The sequence below is a fragment of the Lemur catta genome, chromosome 20 (genome assembly GCF_020740605.2).
Source record: "Lemur catta isolate mLemCat1 chromosome 20, mLemCat1.pri, whole genome shotgun sequence".
Taxonomy (NCBI): Eukaryota; Metazoa; Chordata; class Mammalia; order Primates; family Lemuridae; genus Lemur; species Lemur catta.
The window spans coordinates 18392550-18412517 of NC_059147.1; the positions used below are offsets into that span (position 1 = coordinate 18392550).

Sequence of the window (19968 nt, forward strand, 5' to 3'; positions counted from 1 at the left end):
ACCCAGGCAAATGGAAGAAGTTTTAATAGATCCATTTGTTTTCTAACACTATGAAAATACTAAGATGATATTAAAAAGCAGTAGCTGGGTCATCTTTTCACTATGTTTTACAAATGAGGACGCCGATAGGATAATTTGTGATTGGATTGTGGTAACTCTGGAATTGGAATTGTACCCTCCTGATTCTGGATTCAGCATTCTTTTTCATGAATCCTACTGATTATTGTATCAGGGCCCACTATTACTGTGGTTCCAGTCTCTGCAGTGCCTGTCAAAGATGACAGATGCCTACTTCTGTGTTGACAAGAGGTGCAAATGCACATTACTCTGTAGTTCTAAGGTGTTAGATCATGAAGGCAGGGTAAGATTTCATACATTTGTGTCAGAGATGAAGACACCTTATAGTGCAATTTGGGGACCCCGTTGAAGTGAGAAAGTAGGCTACTTTCCATGGCTGAGAGTCATGAGTGGTGTCACCAGGAACTAGCTAAGTGCCCACAGGCCTCTTGCAGTAGTCCTCAGCCTTACTTGTTTGTACTCTTGTTGGGAGGACCCCAGAGTTGATTGCTTTTAGTCTGTTGCACTGACTTGTGTTAATAAACTCAGAGGGAGGGTGACACTTGTAAACCAGATGCCAGTTCACAGAGAGAATAGAACCATTGCAAAGACCAAATTCTCTTGTTGTCATGGTCAGCATGATATATCCAAAAGCCAAACCCTAGTCAGAAAGTTGCTTGATGTATATAGAGTCTCTGCTCAGGGAGTGGGTTATAGAATTTAGATGTTGCAAGATGTCAGTCAGGCTGTTTGGCAGCCATATGTCTGTCTCCACAAAGGGAATAAACCTTAAAGGCCAGGGACTGTGCAGTTCAGTGGAAAGAACATGGATTCTGGAGCCAGATAAATGTGGTGTTAAAACTTTTTTGCCTAATACTGTGTTGTAAGCAAATTCCACACTAAATTCACACAAAAGTGTGAGCTTTCCTAGGACTGATCACTAGTAACTTCTGAATTTCTTGAGGTGAATTTCTCAGTATGGTGTTTGGCATTTATTCACCTGACAGACTATCCCTGGGCCAGGTGTTGAGAGCCTGGGCCAAGGTGAGCAGCTTTTGCCTCAGACTCTGCCAAGAAGCCAAAGCTGGAGAAAGGTAAATAGTGAGCTGACCTTGCTGGCAGGCTTCCAACAGACCTCTTTGCTGTTTGTTGAGGCTACCTCATTCTGGCTGCCAGGGTCATCACTCACTCATCAAATGTGTATAGCATTCTACTATGGGAGAGAATGAACTTGCCCTGGAGACATACCGGTGAACAAGACGGAGGAGGGTACTTATTGTCATGCAGCTTATGGAGTCTGGGACTACAGAGGGCAAGAAAGGGGCAAAATGTATTATTTAATTCAGAGGTGATAAGTTCAGGGAAGGAGGAAGATTTCTTGGGGTCTAAAGCTGTGCTCCCAAAAAGAAGCCCTAACACTGCCTTGTGTTGGTCTTCATAGTTCCCCTTTCCTTTGCTCCCACCTGACCTCAGAAATGCTTATTTTGCTATGTAAAAGCAATATTAAAGAGTAATTTTAAAAAAAAAATAAGAATCACTTTTTTCCGTAATATCCCTAGAGATAGAGATAGTCTATCACTTTTGACTGATTTCTATGCTGAATGCTGTTGATACAAACGTCAAGAGCCTAACTTTAGCCTATTAGCCTATCTTTAATATGTACTTTATTTGATTAAATGTCCTTGACAAGTGCTGTTTTTATTCTTGTGGTAGCTATAGCTGCTGTTCACTCTGAATCTCCAAAACTAAGTCGGTAAACTTGCTTAGTGCCTTTAAAAAGAAAACCTTGGTGATGATGGCAAAAATGGCAGAGTACAGAAAATTCTCTCTATAAAAGCAGTAAAACAACTGGCAAAAATTGTCAAAATTCAACTTTATCAGAACTCTGGAAATTAACCAAATGCTTATAGCAATCCACGGAGTGATTATTAAAGAAAGCTGAATTTCAGTGAGCTCTTGTATTCCCTTTTCCTGTCCCTTCCAGCAGCTCCGTGGTAGCCCTGAAAGCCAACTGCCTGCAATCACAGTGGAAACTAGCAGCCTGGAAGGCACCAGATGGAGCAGAATGGGATTAGAACTCTTTGAAAGCCTCATTCCCAGAGAATTCTCTTTATCCGACCTATTTAGTGATTCTCTGGAAGACCCCACTTGCAAGGCTGTCCTAACTCAGAGTTTGCCTAGTGGGAAAAGCCTAAATTCTTTGCCCTGGGGCCTGCTGGAGATGGTGGATGATTAGTGGGGCAAACTATAGACGAACCAAAATGTGTAAAAGGTAAAGTTGCGAAATGAGATCAATTCAGTCACATCTGCAGGCTCTACTCCTAAGTCTCATTCTCTTGCTATTTCCACTACAACTGCAGTTACTTCCTCCACTGAAGTCTTGAACCTCTCAGTCATCCATGAGGGTTGGAATCAATTTCCAAATTCCTGTTGATGTGGACATTTTGGCCTCCTCCTATGAATCACAAATGTTCTTAACGTTCTCAAAAATGATGGATCCAGCTAGGCACGGTGGCCCACGTCTGCAATCCTTGCAGTCTGGGAGTCTGAGGCTGCAGGATCACTTGAGCTCAGGAGTTTGAGACCAGCCTGAGCAAGAGCGAGACCCTGTCTTTACTAAAAGTAGAAAAATTAGCTATCTGAGCTACTTGGGAGCGTGAGGCAGGAGGATCACTTGAACCCAGGGCTTTGAGGTTGCAGTGAGCTATGATGACACCACTGCACTGTACTTGGGGAGACAGAGGTAGACTCTGTCTTAAAAAAAAAAAAGTGAATCCTTTCCAGAAGGTTTTTCATTTACTTTGTCCAGAGCCATCAGAAGAATGACTGTCTATGGCAGCTATTAGCAAAACTTGAAAGTTGAAATTACCCCTTGACACTGGGCTGTAGAATAGATGTTGTGTTAGCAGGCATGGAAACAACATTAATCTCCTATGTCTTCATCAGAGCTGTTCGGTGACCAGGTGCATTGTCACTGAGCAGTAATATTTTGAAAGGAATCTTTTTCCTGAGCAATAAGTCTCAACAGTGGGCTTAAAATATTCAGTAAACAATGCTGTAAACAGATGTACTGACATTCAGACTTTGTGGTTGCACTTATAGAACACAAGCAGAATATATTTAGCGTAATTCTCAAGGGCCCTAGGAGTTTCAGAATGATAAATGAGCACTGGCTTCTACTCAAAGTCACCAGCTACATTAACCCCTAACAAGAGAATCAGCCTGTCCTTTGAAGCCTTAAAGCCAGGCATTGACTTCTCTTTAGCTATGAAAGTCCTGGATGGCATCTTCTTCCAATAGAAGAATTTTTTTTATCTATATTGAAAATCTATTTAGTGTAGCCACCTTCATCAGTTATTTTAGCTAGATTTTCTGCTAACTTACTGCAGCTTCTATGTAAGCACTTGTTACTTCACTTTGTGTTTTTATGTTATGGAGGTGGCATCTTTCCTTAAACCTCATGAACCAACCTCTGCTAGCTTCCAACATTTATTCTGCAGCTTTATCGCCGCTCAGCCTTCATAGAATTGAAGAGAGTTGGGCTCTTGCTGTGGATTAGGCTTTGGCTTAAGGGTATGTTGTGGCTGGTTTGATTGTCTGTCTGGACCACTAAAACTGTCTCCATATCAGCAATAAGGCTGTTTCACTTTATCATTAATGTTTTCACTGGGATAGCACTTTTAATTTCCTTTAAGAACTTTTCTCTTGCATTTACAACTTGGCTATTTGGTGTAAGAGGCCTGGCTTTTGGCCTGTCTCAGCTTTTGACATGCCTTTCTCACTACCCGTAATCATTTCTAGCTTTTGATTTAAAGTGACAGACATGTGACTTTTCCTTTCACTTGAACACTTAGAGGCCATTGTGAAGTTATTAATTGGCCAAATTTCAATATTGTTTTGTCTCAGAATAGGGAGGCCTGAGGAGAAAGGAGGGAGATGGGGCATTGGCCAGTTGGTGGAGCAGTCAGTTTGCTGGCTTATATCGGCATGGTTCGTAGTATCCCCAAACAATTACAGTAGTAATGTCAAAAATCACTGATCACAGATCACCATAACGGATCTAATAATAATGAAAATATTTGAAATATTGCAAGGATCACCAAAATGTGTCACAGAGACACAAAGTGAGCCCATGCTGTTGGGAAAATGGTGCTGATAGACTTGCTAGGCATAGGGTTGCTAACAAACCTTTAGTTTGCATAGAATGTAATATCTACAAAGTACAATAAAATGAGTTATGTCTATGTACTATTGAAATAAATTGGATTAAACTGAAGTAGATTGTTATAAATTAAGGTTAATTATAATCCCAAGAACAACCACTAAGAATACAATTTTAAAATATGTGGTAAAAAAAAATGACAAGAGGCCGGGTGTGGTGGCTCACGCCTGTAATCCCAGCACTCTGGGAGGCCAAGGTGGGCGGATCATTTGAGCTTGGGAGTTTGAGACCAGCCTGAGCAAGAGTGAGACCCCATCTCTACTAAAAATAGAAAGAAATTAGCTGGACAACTAAAAATATATATAGAAGAAATTAGCTGGGCATGGTGGCGCATGCCTGTAGTCTCAGCTACTCAGGAGGCTGAGGCAGGAGGATTGTTTGAGCCTAGGAGTTGGGGCCTGCAGTGAGCTATGATCATGCCGTTGCAATCCAGCCTGAGTGACAGAGTGACAGCCTGTCTCTTAAAAAAAAAAAAGGAAAAAAAAATGTTTTGGAAACAGATAGTGATTATGCTAAAAACCATTTACTTTTAAATCGTGAATCTTAAGGTATGTGAATTATGTCTGAATTTCAAAAAAGAAAAACAACCTGATTGCTATTTCTCATTTCAGTTTGATGACTTAAATAACAGGTGAGTGAGAGAAGAGTCATCATCAGTTGAAGTTTATTAAACCAAAGTTTGAGGACACACCTGGGAAAAGCACAAACCACAGAAGCATATGTGACCTGCTTTCTGAAGGATTTGGGGACTCAGTATTTAGGGAGATAGGGCATACAGAAAAAATAAAAGGAGAAGGGAGGTGTAGACAGTGAGGCAAATGGTTACATTTTTGTGAGGTTCTAATTTACTGCTCAGTAAATCTACATTTTACATAAGATAAGGTGAACTTTAAAAAAGGGAGTAAGGCCGGGCGCGGTGGCTCATGCCTGTAATCCTAGCACTCTGGGAGGCTGAGGCGGGTGGATCGCTCGAGCTCAGGAGTTCGAGACCAGCCTGAGCAAGAGTGAGACCCCATCTCTACCAAAAAATAGAAAGAAATGATTTGGACAGCTAAAAATCTATATATAGAAAAAATTAGCCAGGCATGGTGGTGCATGCCTGTAGTCCCAGCTACTCGGGAGGCTGAAGCAGTAGGATCGCTTAAGCCCAGGAGTTTGAGGTTGCTGTGAGCTAGGCTGATGCCACGGCACTCACTCTAGCCCGGGCAACAGAGCGAGACTCTGTCTCAAAAAAAGGGGGGGGGAAGTAAAGAGTCAATTATGTAGCTGCCTCTGGGTAGGCAGAGGAGTGATCTTATTTTGTCCTTGTTCTGCATGTGTGGAGATAAGCTTGTAGTTGACATTGTCTGTGTGAATTAAGAATTTATTTAGGTTGCAGTCCTAAGGTTATAATTGGCATGAGCTTCTTTTTATAGGGTGCTATATATCTTGAAAGGTTTAGGGACTGACTAGGAATTTCCCTGTAAGCAATCTGTGAGGACAGCCATCCAGAGAGTTGGGAATCTCGCTTGTGCGTGAAGTTACAACACAGGGTTGTGAAATCATAGCTACTCCTTTGGAAAAAGGATGTCAGTGCTGAATGACTCAGTTCCCAGGCTTAGTTCTCCCTTTGGCATAATGAGTTTGGAGAGTCCTGAGATTATACTTTTCCTTTACAAGTTCATTCACATTTCTTTTTTTGCAAGGGTGACTGTTCTATCTATTGAATTGGATGCCAGTTAATGTTTATTTTGTTATTCAGTCATCCTTTTTTTTAAATACAAAGCTCTCATTTGTCAATAAGTTAAAGCCAAGCTATTAGAAATCAAGATTTTTCCGTGTGAGCAGTCTCCAACAGTGTTTTTGGGTAGTAATCTATATCTTAATATCATAACTACAGTTATTAAAACTTAAAGTAGGTCACCTGTCAATAATACGTAGTAATTATTATTAATAGCTATGTAATGTGTTTTGAAGTTTGTAATACCCTTTTGGGGGTTTTTTTGTTTGTGTTTGTGTTTTTGTTTTTGAGACAGAGTCTCGCTCTGTTGCCCAGGCTAGAGTGCCGTGGCGTCAGCCTAGCTCACAGCAACCTCAGACTCCTGGGCTCAAGTGATCTTCCTGCCTCAGCCTCCCAGGTAGCTAGGACTACAGGCACACGCCACCATGCCCGGCTCATTTTTCTATATATATTTTTAGCTATCCACATAATTTCTTTCTGTTTTTAGTAGAGATGGGGTCTCGCTCTTGCTCAGGCTGGTCTCGAACTCCTGAGCTCAAACGATCCGCCCGCCTCGGCCTCCCAGAGTGCTAGGATTACCCCTTTTGGTTTTTAATGTAGAATTTCATTACTTTTTTTTTTTTAATTTTTAAGGCTAGTCAAGTGAAGCAGTGGGAGTGGAGAAGGAACAAAGGAATCTATAACTGGTTGTGATCAATTAGTTGTGAACACCACTGATTCAGACCAGCCAAGAATTTCATTAATGCTATAACATAAGTGTAAGGTTTTTTGGATTGGCCAGTGCCAGAGAAGGAAAGAGCAGAGTTGAAAGGGATCAGTAAAGAGGTTTTATTGGAGCACTCCCGGGTGAGGGTAACAAGTCCCGAGAGAGGGGCCCGGGCAAGGTTCCCAGGTCCCGGGAGAGAGAGAGAGAGACCTGAGAAGTCGCACCCCCAGAAGTTTTGAGTGGGTGTATATATGTTTTTTAGGGCTGGGAGTGGGAGTTTCCTTGGTGGAAAGATTTATGACGGGGAGAGCAAGGAATTTTCCATTGCAGTTTTAGGGCAGATGTGGAGAAATAGGAGGGGCTGGTGGTATGGGTGAACTCCAGGAACCGTGAGGGACTCCAGGAGCCGGGAGCCGAGACCCTTATCATGGTAACCATCAGGTGTGGTTATTCTTTTAACTCAGCTGGGCCTAGCAGGCATTGTTCTTGGCAGGTCTCGTGTGCTTTTTCTTTTTCTATTAGGGAGGGGAGGGGTACCTGCCACCAGCCTTACAATAAGTAGGGTATTGTTTGTTATCCTGGGAATGAGGGAAACTGAGGTATAGTAGGGGTTATGGTTAAAACTCAGCCAGGTAGAATGAATTTGGAGTGTTAAGTTTGGTCCCAGCTCTTGATAGCATACTATATTTTTGTCTAAAACAACATTAAATGTTAAAAGGAAAATATTGCCCTAAAATAAGAGGTGAAGAAATGATGAATGAAGCCAGATTTCATACTGTGCTCCAAAAGACATTGGTCTGGGTAGCTGCAGTAGCAGAATCCCATGAGGCCATATTTGAGCAATAAGGCTCTTTGTCTTCTTGCCCACCCTCCCTTTTCAGTTCTCTAATACCAGCAGGCAAATTGCTGAGTCATGTCCTTTAAAAATATGACACATGGCCATTACTGCTGACCAAGGGTGAAGTTTAAAAAATATATATATATGTATGTATATATTCACACATGGCCAAAGGCCAGTAAAAGAGAATTAACTTAGCAGAAGGATCAAGCTCCCCACTGTAGGCTAGTGTAGCGATGATTGAGTGGTAAGAGATAATGTCCAGGAGGCCAGCCTCTGCTTAATCTGTTGTTTTTTTTTGTTTGTTTGTTTGTTTTCTGAGACACAGTCTCACTCTGTTGCCCGGGCTACAGTGCCATGGCGTCACCTAGCTCGCAGCAACGTCAAACTCCTGGGCTTAAGCAATCTTCCTGCCTCAGCCTTCCGAATAGCCGGGACTACAGGCATGCACCACCATGGCCGGCTAATTTTTCTATATATATTTTTAGCTGTCCATATAATTTCTTTCTATTTTTAGTAGAGACGGGGTCTCACTCTTGCTCAGGCTGGTCTCGCACTCCTGAACTCAAACAATCCGACCTCCTCGGCCTCCCAGAGTGCTAGGATTATAGGCATGAGCCACCGCGCCTGGCCTTAATCTGTTATTCTTGTTCAACTTTCAAAGGCAGCATTTAATGGCCTGGATGTGGGTTGAAATGATAGGATTTACTCAGATCACTGTGGATTTTCTTATGTTGATGGTTCCTTGTACTGTGATTCTTTTGTCTTTCTTCATGCGTAGGTCGAGAGCACCATTGGCTGCTTACTTTCAGGTGAGCAGGACCCAGCTTCACATGCCAGCTACCTCTGATGATTCAGAGACTAGTAATTCCATGCCCGAAAACTTGGAGGTGTCTAGTACTTCTGATTCTGACAGTGGCAGGTCTGCAGAGGATGGAGTGGCAGTTATGCAGACAGAGGAGCCTGGAGCTGTCAATGTAGAAGGTCAGTATTTTATCCAGGTTTCGATTCACAAGGCTAACGTCCACAAAGCTTAGACTTCAAAAAGCTAGAAACTCTAGATTTGTGCTTTGATACTTTCCTTTTTCTCCCCCAAATGTTATAGATTCCTGCTTTATAGTACAGAGCTTTCACTGGCCATAATTATGTAGAGAGGATTTGATCTGACTCACAATTTAATGTGATTCGTAACCCAGTGAGTCAGTCACTTTGTAATGGCATGTTATATTCCCTTTTATTTTATTAGACATCTGAGAGACGTAGATTATTTATTTAAAAGAAAAGTTTTAGTCCAGGCACGGTGGTTCATGCCTGTAATCTAGCACTCTGGGAGGCCAAGGCGGGAGGATCGCTTGAGATCAGCCTGAGCAAGAGCGAGACCCTGTCTCTACTAAAAATAGAAAGAAATTAACCGGACAACTAAAAATATATAGAAAAAATTAGCCGGGCATGGTGGCGCATGCCTGTAGTCCCGGCTACTCGGGAGGCTGAGGCAGGAGGATCGCTTGAGCCCAAGAGTTTGAGGTTGGTGTGAGCTAGGCTGACGCCACGGCACTCTAGCCTAGGCAACAGAGTGAGACTCTATCTGAAAAAAAAAAAAAAAAAGAAAAGTTTTATAAATTCAGCACCCTGTATAGGCTGCTACTTTCGAGTCCTAGTATAAGGTTATATATTGTGCAAATGGAACATTATTTAGCAGTAGGTAGGCACAGACCCCTAAGGTAGGTGTCCTATGTAATTAAAAACCTACTAATACTGCAGAATGTGGTCTTTCATTTTCCCACTAAAAGAAACCTGGACTTCTTGGAGAAAGGGCTTTCTAGGTCTGGGATAGGAAATATACAAGATAAGTGTAGCGCATTTTATTGTGCTGCAAAGCAAGGAAGCTGTCTAGGTCTCATAGAATCGTGTCAGTAGGTGCAGGAACCACCTTGAAAGGGCTCCTAGAAGGCTAAATGGCATCAGAAAGAATAAGTGTATAATTCTTGGATTATGGGCTGAAATATATTAAATCTATGAAAATCTGTAAGTACATACTTAGGTAATTTTCAGGAACTTCATTTAGTGCTTATCATAAGTTGTTAGAACCCCCAACTCATTACTTTGAAAACCAAAAAATAAAGGACCAAGCATTTGTCTTGCCTTCTTGTATAAGCTCTATTCAGGATAACGAAATAGTTGATGAAGGAAGTTTTTAAAACAGAAAAATCAGCATTTTGCAAAAGTAGGGACACTAGACCTTCTGTGCCTCTTAATCTACTGCAATCAGAAATACTCATACCACCTAGGAAGTACTGTTAACATCAGGAAAAAACAAAAACGCAAAATAAAACAAAGAAATCCTGAATCTACTTAAGACTTTAGCTCTAATAACCAGTTTGCACATTATAGGACGGGGTAGAGGAACAAGCTAAATAATACCTCAGAGATGTAATCATTTGAATCTAAAATGTAAGACATTCTATAGGTGGAACACCTAGAAAAAGACCTAAACATATATGGAAATCTAGTACATTATAAAGGAAATTTCTCAAATCATTGGGGATGATAAAGACATTTAAATTAGTACTGTTGTTAAAACTGGATAGCTAACTAGAAAATGATAAAATTGGATTTCATTCCTCATGCCATAAACCAAGATACACTACAAGTAGATTGGAGATGTAATGTAAAAAATGAAACCGTTCTAGTGTTACAGTACATGAGATATAAAACCCAGGAGTAGGGAGCACCTTGAAATCTAGAAGCAATAAAAGAACATTACACAAAAATGTTCAAATGTTTTGTATAACAGTAAACCAACATAGATATTTCATGATTCCACTTGTATTAAATGTCTAGGAAAGGCAAGTCTATAGAAACAAGATTAGTGGTTGCCTAGGGCTACGGGTACAAACGGAAAGTGACTCTAAATGAGCATAAGGGATCTTTTTTTGGCTGATAGAAATATTTTAAATTGGATTATGGTGGTGGTTGCACAACTCTAAATTTGCTGTACATAAAAGTTAATGTCATCAAGAAGCAATCAGCCAAATCCAGGATATATAGGACATTTCATAAGACAAATGACCAAATTTCCCCAATGTATCAGTGACAAGGATTGAAAAAAAATGGGTGAGGGAGAATTGTATTAAAATGAAAAAGACTTAAGAGACATAGCAGTCAAGGTCAAGGTCATTGTGGAGACCTTCTTTCTTCCTTTCTTTTTTTTTTTTTTTTTTTTTTTTTTGAGTCAGAGTCTCACTCTGTTGCCTGGGTTAGAGTGCCGAGGCGTCAGCCTAGCTCACACCAACCTCAAACTCTTGGGCTCAAGCAATCCTCCTGCCTCAGCCTCCTGAGTAGCTGGGACTACAGGCATGCGCCACCATGCCTGGCTAATTTTTTCTATTTTTAGTTGTTTGGCTAATTTCTTTCTATTTTTAGTAGAGATGGGGTCTCGCTCTTGCTCAGGCTGGTTGCGAACTCCTGAGCTGAAGCACTTCTTCCACCTCAGCCTCCTAGAGTGCTAGGATTACAGGCATGAGCCACCGCGCCCAGCCGAGAGCTTTTTTTTGTTATTCTGATTGGAATAAATCTGTAAAGAACAGCTTTAAAACTATTGGGAAATTTTGAGTATGAACTGAATCCTTATCAGTGTTGTAAAAGTTTTTACAAGTATAATGACATTGTAGGATTTGTTAAGTATTCCAACCAAAAGAGAATAATGCAATGGAGGCTTAGATGGAGCAAGATTGGCAAAACATTATTTTTTAAATTGGGTTATGTGTACTTGTGGGTTAACTATACCTTTTTGTCTACTTTTATGTATGTTTGAGAATATCTAAAGAAAGTTAAGGTCAGTCGAGGTGGCTCACGCCTATAATCTAAGCACTAAGGGAGGCCAAGGCGGGAAGATTGCTTGAGCTCAGGAGTTTGAGACCAGCCTGAGCAAGAGCGAGACCCCGTCTCTACTAAAAATAGAAAAACTTAGCCAGGTGTGGTGGCATGTGCCTATAGTCCCAGCTGTTCAGGAGGCTGACGCAGAGGATTGCTTGAGCCCAGGAGTTTGAGGTTGCTGTGAGCTGGGCTAACACCATGGCACTCTAGCCAGGGTGTCAGAGCAAGATTCTGTCTGAAAAAAGAAAGAAAGAAAGAAAAGAAAGTTAGGAAAAAAAATTCACTGATGCTAGTTGGGAAAATTGTCATCCCATTTGTAGGTACACTACCAATTAGAAATGGAAAACCATAGTGAGTCAGGTTCTCTCTTGCTAGTTTTTCATACCTGACTTATGTCGTCTTTTGTATCCTACCATTTCAGGAAACAACTTGGCAGAGCATCTAGGGGATACTTCAACAGAGCAAGAAGTTACATGTGACAGTGGAGGCGAGACCCTCCCCAAACAGGTAGTAGGAACATCCTTTTAAATAAAAGATTTAGGTTTTTATTTAAAAGTGGGGCAGGCTGCAGGTTAAAATGAAAATCTTGCAGGCTTTGTAGGCAAGAGGTCCAGGTATGGATCCTGTCCCAGTGACTCATTATTTGTGTCACTGCTTCTTCGTAAGTTTAAAAATGGGGGAGTGATGTGTTTGCTTCAGCAGCCCATATACTAAAATTGGAACGATACAGAGAAGATTGGCATGGCCCCTGCACAAGGATGACATACAAATTCGTGAAGCATTCCGTATTTTATATAAAAATATATTTTTTTTAATTTTAAAAAATGGGGGAGGGGTGTGGAGGATAACCTGTGCTGCCCACTCAATAAGGTTAAGTATCAATTGAAAAAGTTGATGTGAATGTACTTTATAGACTATGAAGCAGAATATGATTATTATTTGATAAACAATTTTTATTTTTAAAAATAACACCTATACATTATGGTCCTTTATATGAGAGTTACTTAAATCTGCTGTGAATCCTGCCAGTCTCAAAACATCATTTTTCTGCTTTTTGCATGTTTCTGTATGCTCTCTCTGTTTTTATTTCTTCTATCTGGAAAAATGTTTACATACATATAAATGTATGTGTTTAAATGTTCTTTTAAATTTACACAAAATAAAAAAATCAATAAGTTTACATAAAAGGGATTATATTATTTGCATTTGGCTCTTTTTTCCCAGCTTATTACATCTTGGAGAGGTTTCTCGTTTTAATATATTAAGGTGAATCTTGTTCTTATTAATAGCTATATAGTGTTCCATCATGTGAATACATTTTTAGTTAACTCTTTCCTTGTTATGTATACCGTAGTTGTGGCTTCCTTGTTTTTTTTTTCCTGATACAAGTCATGCTGCAGTGAACACCCTTGTACAGTTTTCTTAGCAAATATTTGTGACTGCAATCATGCACTACATAATGACATTTTGGTCAATATTGTACCACATATATAATGGTGGTCCCATAAGATGATGATAGCGTATTTTTCTATGTTTACATATTTTTATTTTTTATTTATTTTTTTTCTTTCTTAATTTTTAAAAATTTTTTGACTTTTATCTTTTTTTTATTTTTTTCTACCCCTTATAAATATATGTTTACATATATTTAGATAACACAAATACTTACCATTGTGTTGCAGTTGCCTAGAGTATTCAGTACAGTGTCATGTACAGGTTTGTGGCCTAGGTGTGTAGTACCATCTAGGTTTGTGTAAGTATACTCTTATGTTCACATAACAGTGAAATCACCTGATGCATTTCTCAGAATGTATCCCTCTTGTTAAGCAACACACAGCTATATATCCATGGGGTATATTTGTAGTGGAGAGATTACTGTGGCAAAGAAAAGATAAGTGTTTTAATTTTGATAGATAATACCAATTGCTGTCTACAAATTTGTGCCACTTTATACTTACAGCAACAGTATGTAAGCATGTTCATTTCTCCTACACCCTCAACAGTGCTTGGTGTCATCAGACATCAACTTACACCAATCTAATACATGAAAAGTAGTCTGTTTATTGACCAATGTATGCATTCTAAACTATTTATATCCTTTCTTTGTTTTCCTGTGTTTTTTCCCCTCTGATTCATATGAGCTAAATATTTTAGAGCTACCTGAGTTGATAATGAACCTAAATTTGAATGTATAATGAACCTACTATTCCCTGTTTTTCGTTATTTTGGAAGTTGCTAGGGTTTCTTTGTTTTGTTTTGTTTTTTTATATCTTTGTACAGATAGCTGCTTTTCTTCATTTGAATGAAGAAAAAATAAGAATTTCATAGGAACACAGAGTAATAGTATTTTCATAGCTTGTATTACATTTTGCCAGATTGCATTCTAGAAAGAATAAGTGATTCATAGGTGTTGCAGTTTTTCTGCAGCCTTTTCAATTAGGTTTGTATTATTTTTGTGCACTTTTGTTAATTTGGTGTAAGAGTTGTACATCCTCTTCAAGATTAATTTGTATTTTTTTTCATTTGAATGTATTCTGGTTTCCATCCACCAGCAGTCTCCCCAGAAGCCCAGTGCTCTTCTGCCTTCTCCTTCTATGAATGAAGAAGAAGCGGAAGTCTGCACAATATGTTTGGAACAGTGGACCAATGCTGGGGACCACCGGCTCTCGGCATTACGCTGTGGGCACCTCTTTGGGTATAGTTGCATTTCTAAGTGGCTCAAAGGACAAGCACGAAAATGTCCCCAGGTAAGGACCATAGGTAATGACCCACATGTTAAGTCAGGAGAAATCCTAGCACCATACTAACTGTGTCCTATTGGGCTCTTTAGTGCAACAAGAAAGCCAAGCACAGTGACATCGTTGTCCTTTATGCCCGAACCCTGAGAGCTTTGGACACTAGTGAACAGGAACTCGCGAAAAGGTAGGTGGTGAGAGTATGTCTACCTGCAGTGTTCCCTTTTAGTTATTAGCAGGCACATCTGGAAAAGGAGGTATGGGTAACTCTTACGCTTTACTTGATTTGTGACTTGGGGTCTCTGTGGGTCATTGGCAGTCTGTCTCACACTGTTACTTATAATTTTATGTCTGATCATCATCTAATATCAGAAGGGAAGTCTTCGTGGTTTGTGCTCCATACAGCATTAAAAATGAGAATCTGGCATGTTACTTAACTGTTGCCATTTTTGCTTCTTATGTCCCTGATCCCCCACTAGAACAGCTCTGTACTCTAAAGACTCATAAGGGAAACTTTGCACATGTAGTGCAATGCAAAAAAATTACCAAGATTTTGGAAGCCCATGGATAATTGCTAATAACACCACTTAAAATATGCTTTAAGAACATTAAATAATAAAAATACGCACCATTGAGAGAATTTCAGGGACATGGATTCTCTCACACTTTACTGATTAGGATGTGCACAGGCAAAATCGCTTAGAAAGTCGTTGAGAATATGTTTGAAAGGCCTTTAAAAGTAATTCTTGAGACGTTCTAAAGAAATAGTTAAGGATATATGCAAAGATTTTCTTAATGGTACTCCATTTAGCACTGTTAATAATCCAAGGCTAGGGGATTAATTGGTTGAGGAAACTGGTATATCCATGTGATGGAATACTGCACATTCATTAAAACTGATGTTGAAGTGCACATAATATGTTATGTGAAAACACACTGTTAGTGTGATTGCATTTTAGTAAAGTAGAAAAGGAAAACACAGGTAGTCATTATACAGGGGATTTTAATTTTTTTCCTTGTTTGTACTTATTTGCTTCAACAAATATTAGTAGCATTTTAATTTTTTTAAATGTGTTAATTATTTATCAAGAGAAACTGTTCTTCACCCCACATATTCATAGCTCAGGAACACAGGTTAATGACAAACTTCTATGTAAATCAACCCAAAAAATTACTTTCTCCACTCCCACTGCTTCACTTGACTGGCCTTTAAAAAATAAAAATAATTTAAAAAAAAAAAGAAATTCTTCATATTCCAAAATCACTTTGCACTCTAACAGATACCAGTCTTCCTCATCTCCTTACATAGAATCATAATTTCTATAGAAATCGGCATATGCCTTCTTTGTTGGTTCAGCCACAGCAAACTTAGGTTAATAGAAAGCTGCAACCCCCAGGGACAAATGCTCAAACAATATGAAACTGCAGACACCTGACCAGGAGGCCATGCTTCTGAGATTTTGTCAAAGCACTGGAAGCCATGGTAGTTACTGTTCTTGATTGGTATGCCAACCTCGACACATCTTTCCTGGCTGATGGAGAAATGCATTTGTACCATTTTAAAATGGCAGATACGTAGCAAGAGGAATTTTGTTGAAAGGCAAAATCTATAGGTGTGGCTGTTAATGAGTGATTATATTAAAAACCAGTTCATTGATCACTGTAATCATTGTGCTCTCTAACCTCCTTAGAAAAACTGGAAATTTTCAAAATGCCAATAGAGACTAATGAATAGGCTTATAGTTCCAGCTATTTGGGAGGCTGAGGCAGGAGGATGGCTTGAGCCTAGGAGTTTGAGGTTGTAGTGAACTATGATGATGCAACTGGACTCTAGCCTGTGTGACAGAGTGAGAGTTGGTCTCAAAATTATAATGGAGCTGAAAAAGTCATATTGCCTAGTGACTTTGTAGTCATTGTAACATAGTGCAAAAGCATTACCTTTTCTGTGTTTAGACATGTTTGGATAACACGAGTACTTAACATTGTGTTACAGTTGCCTACAATGTTCAGCACAATAACATGCTATGCTATACAGGTTTGTAGCCTTGGAGCAATAGACTATATACCACATAGCCTAGGTTAATCAGTTATCATCTGGTATGTGGGGGATGCCATTGCTCCTGTTTTCTTGTTCTGGATTCCAACAACCTTGCCAAACTAAAAGTTTCTGTGTTACTGTGTTCTCTTGAGTTTTACATGAAAATAAATACCTCTTTCTTTCTAGTTTTCAGATCTTTTGAATCTTATTGGACTGAAATTCCGTCTTTACATTTTATATTTTGAAGCTGTTTTTAGGTGCATACAAATTCATGATTGCTATCCTTGGTGAATGTGTCCTCTTATGATACATTGTTCTTTTTTATGCCTATTTATGCTTTTTTCCACAATTATAATTAGTTTTTCTTTTGTTAGCATTTGCAGGGTGTATATATTTTCTTTTTAACTTCACCCTTTTTTGTGTATGTTATTTATTTAAGTCTCTTGTGAACAACCAACAGTTTACTATTTTCTTTTAATGTAACAGATAACCTTGATCTTTTATTATTTATTTATTTATTTATTTATTTATTTATTTATTTATTTATTTATTTTGAGACCGAGTCTCACTTGGTTGCCCAGGCTAGAGTGCTGTGTGGCATCAGCCTAGCTCACAGCAACCTCAAGCTCTTGGGCTCAAGTAATCCTCCTGCCTCAGCCTCCCGAGTAGCTGGGACTACAAGCACGTGCCACCATGCCCAGCTAATTTTTTCTATTTTTAGTTGTTTGGCTAATTTCTTTCTATTTTTAGTAGAGACGGGTCTGGCTCTTGCTCAGGCTGGTCTCAAACTCCTGAGCTCAAGTGATCCTCCCAGCTCGGCCTCCCAGAGTGCTAGGATTACAGACGTGAGCCACTGCGCCCAACCAACCTTGATCTTTTAATGTATCAGTTTAATCTTTTATAATTTGCCTTAGATCAAGCAAACACTGAGTTGGTTCTGTTCACTCATTTTGCCTATAGCATTTTTAGTCCCCATTCCCTAGTAGGTGTTAAATTCCTGACCATTCTGGTGTTTGCTTTAACACCAAAGCCCAGTAGTCTCGTGAATTCAGTCCTACATGCTACTCTTTTATAGTGTTTCTGGACTTGAGAGATTTTTCTCTTATAGTTTATTCACTTTCGTGACATATTTTCAGCAAAGTATGTGTATCATATGTATTATAGTGTAAACTTACTATATCTTTTTTGGGTTTTTTGTTTGTTTGTTTTGTTTTGTTTTTTGAGACAGGGTCTTGCTCTGTCACCCATTCTAGAATGCAGTGGTGTCACGATAGCTCACTGCAACCTCAGACTCCTGGGCTCGAGCAATCTTCCTGCCTCAGCCTCCCTAGTAACTGGGACTACAAGTGAGCACCACCGTGCCCAGCTAATTTTTCTGTTTTTTGTGGAGATAGGGTCTTCTTGCTTAGGCTGGTCTTGAACTCCTGCCCTCAGGTGATCACCTGCCTTGTCCTCCCACAGTGCTAGGATTATAGGTATGAGGTGCTGCACCCAGCTCTGTGCCGTCCTGATGGGAAATCTTCCATAGCCTTCTTAATCCCTACTTGTTGCTGACTTTCCCCTTCTAGTTCCCTCCAGAAGGAGCAGATGCTAAGAAAGCAGGCCGAGGTAGAATCGGCACAGTGCCGGCTCCAACTTCAGGTCCTCAGTAGTGAGTGCTATAAGCTTCACAGTCGTATTCAGGTAAGTTTGTCCTTTCTAACGCAAAGACCTTTTGGAATAGGAATTGAAGAGGAATCTAAATATTACTTAGGTTCATCTCAGGTACACATAGGATTTGCCAAGTTATTTAGTAAATAAACATGATCAATTCTTTATTTCTGATTAGGGCATTTGTCTAAACCTTAATTTATTTTGAAATCTATAACCCGAATTTTAGGAAAAATTAAACAGGCAGATGAGAATTCTAGACTTGTTTGAGTCACTTTACTCTCTGAATTTACCAATAAAATGAGGACTTTAGATAAAATGACCATTAAGGACTTTAAACCCTAACATCTTATGGTTCTGTGTGCTTTATTTCAGTTGCTTGTCGAAATACTATAAAAACTCAGCAGTTCTCTTATTTGTGTTAACATTTTCACATAAAGGATAAGAAATCTTGTATCAGATCAAGGAATTGTGCTTTAGAGGAATGTCAAATGAAAAAGCTTTGCGTTTATAAAATCTTTTTCATTTTAGGACTTGCAAAACCTTATTATGCAGCATCACGATGAGATTATGCAGCAACCCAGCGACTGCCAAGCACATATCCTGAATAGCCTGCCCCCGAGCCAGGGCCAGCACAAATACCACTTCCAGAAGACCTTCACAGTGTCTCAGACAGGAAACTGCCGAATCATGGCATACTCCGATACTATGAGCTGCCTGGTGGTGTCGCAGCCTTCTCCTCAGGCCTCCTTTCTTCCAGGTAAACTGTCCAGAACTTCAGCTTTTGTGTTCAGTATTGGACTCCATTTATTTCTTTCCTCTCTGTTTTTGAAGAATTCGGGATTCAGTAGTGAGTGAATACTGGCCACAGCCCACTAGATCCCCTTTTCCTGTCTGTCCCCTGTTAATACAGGTAATTCAGGGTATTGTTTCTGTAAATTTATTCATCAAGAGGATAGAAATACTGACAACCATGGTAAAGCAGATGAGGTACTTGGAAGGTTAGGTTACTAGTGTAGTCCAAGGAGGACTTGGTTCACAGTGTGTCCCACTCAACTTATGGATAAATCCTAGACTGGAAATGTTTGACAAAATACTACCCAAGGGCTAATTCAAAGTGAGACAAAATTTAATACTTACTTTCAGTAGTGTTTGAATTGACATTCTTAATAAGAGGATTTGGTGAGTACATTGATTATTTTATTAATGCTATAATATGTTAATTTTTTCTCTTAACATACTTTGTGCTTTTTAGGCTTAAAAAGGCTTTAGATTGTCTTAGTGTTGAAAACCAAATCTTTTCACATGTCCAATTAAGTCATTTCTAAATGTTGCAGATGTTTCTTTCTACTATCTTCCCCATAGGATTTCTGCCAACTGTGAGATCACTTTGCTTCAGACTGATTTCCTCTATTTCCCCACTTAAAAGTTCCATTCAAACGCTTCAGAACTGTGTCCTCCAAAGTTAGGTATATGAAGGGTTGGGAGTGGAATCCTCAGATTATCATATATTTCTCTATTCACTGATATTAGCTATGAGTTGAGATGCTATTGGGAGCACCCTTCAATTGAGGGGAAAGTAAAAGGATTATTTATAATGTTTCTATATCCCATCTAAGTTTTTAATGAAATAAAACATTTTTAACAAATTGGAAAAATAAGTGTTTCTTCTAATGTTCTCCAAATTGGGTGCATGTTCTGTTCCTTGTTTCTTAGTGTCCACTTCAGTCTGTACAGCCAGCTATGTTTGGTATCCTTCTGGTGCTAATTTATCCTTGTTCCCCTTAATGAGTAGGCATTTATACATCTTCCCTTATTTATTTAAAGCCTACAGTCTCCCTTTTTGGCTGTCTGACTCTGGTAATTCTGTCTCAGAAGATAAGAATAAACTTTTTCCTACTTGGTTCCCTGGAGAAGCTGAAGGCTATTTTGAATCTAGGATTTGATAAATTCTTCCTTTTTTTAATAACTCAGATAATAGTAGACACTTAGTGAAAATAAATCTGGCTGGGTGTTGGTAGGCAACATTTCTGCCTGAAATTAAATGAAACATGATATTTCAAGTATCCAGTCAATGTGTAATATTGTGTAGGAGTGAACAAAAACTTGTCCTTTTTAAATTGTTA

General features: G+C 39.3%; 1 protein-coding gene and 1 non-coding gene across 5 annotated transcripts in view; both read left to right on the forward strand.

The window, feature by feature from the left end:
* Positions 1–19968, forward strand: part of RFWD3 (ring finger and WD repeat domain 3) — a 41817-nt gene that overhangs the window by 10572 nt on the left and 11277 nt on the right. For all 4 annotated transcript variants that reach the window (XM_045533956.1, XM_045533955.1, XM_045533954.1 and 1 more), the window contains exons 3-8: positions 8325–8527; positions 11841–11926; positions 13972–14166; positions 14250–14341; positions 17761–17875; positions 18374–18602. In XM_045533956.1, the coding sequence (XP_045389912.1) occupies positions 8325–8527; positions 11841–11926; positions 13972–14166; positions 14250–14341; positions 17761–17875; positions 18374–18602 (920 nt within the window). The remainder of the gene's footprint in view (positions 1–8324; positions 8528–11840; positions 11927–13971; positions 14167–14249; positions 14342–17760; positions 17876–18373; positions 18603–19968) is intronic.
* LOC123625568 lies at positions 12106–12212 on the forward strand. The gene has a single exon (XR_006730574.1). It is a non-coding gene; the product is annotated as a U6 spliceosomal RNA (small nuclear RNA).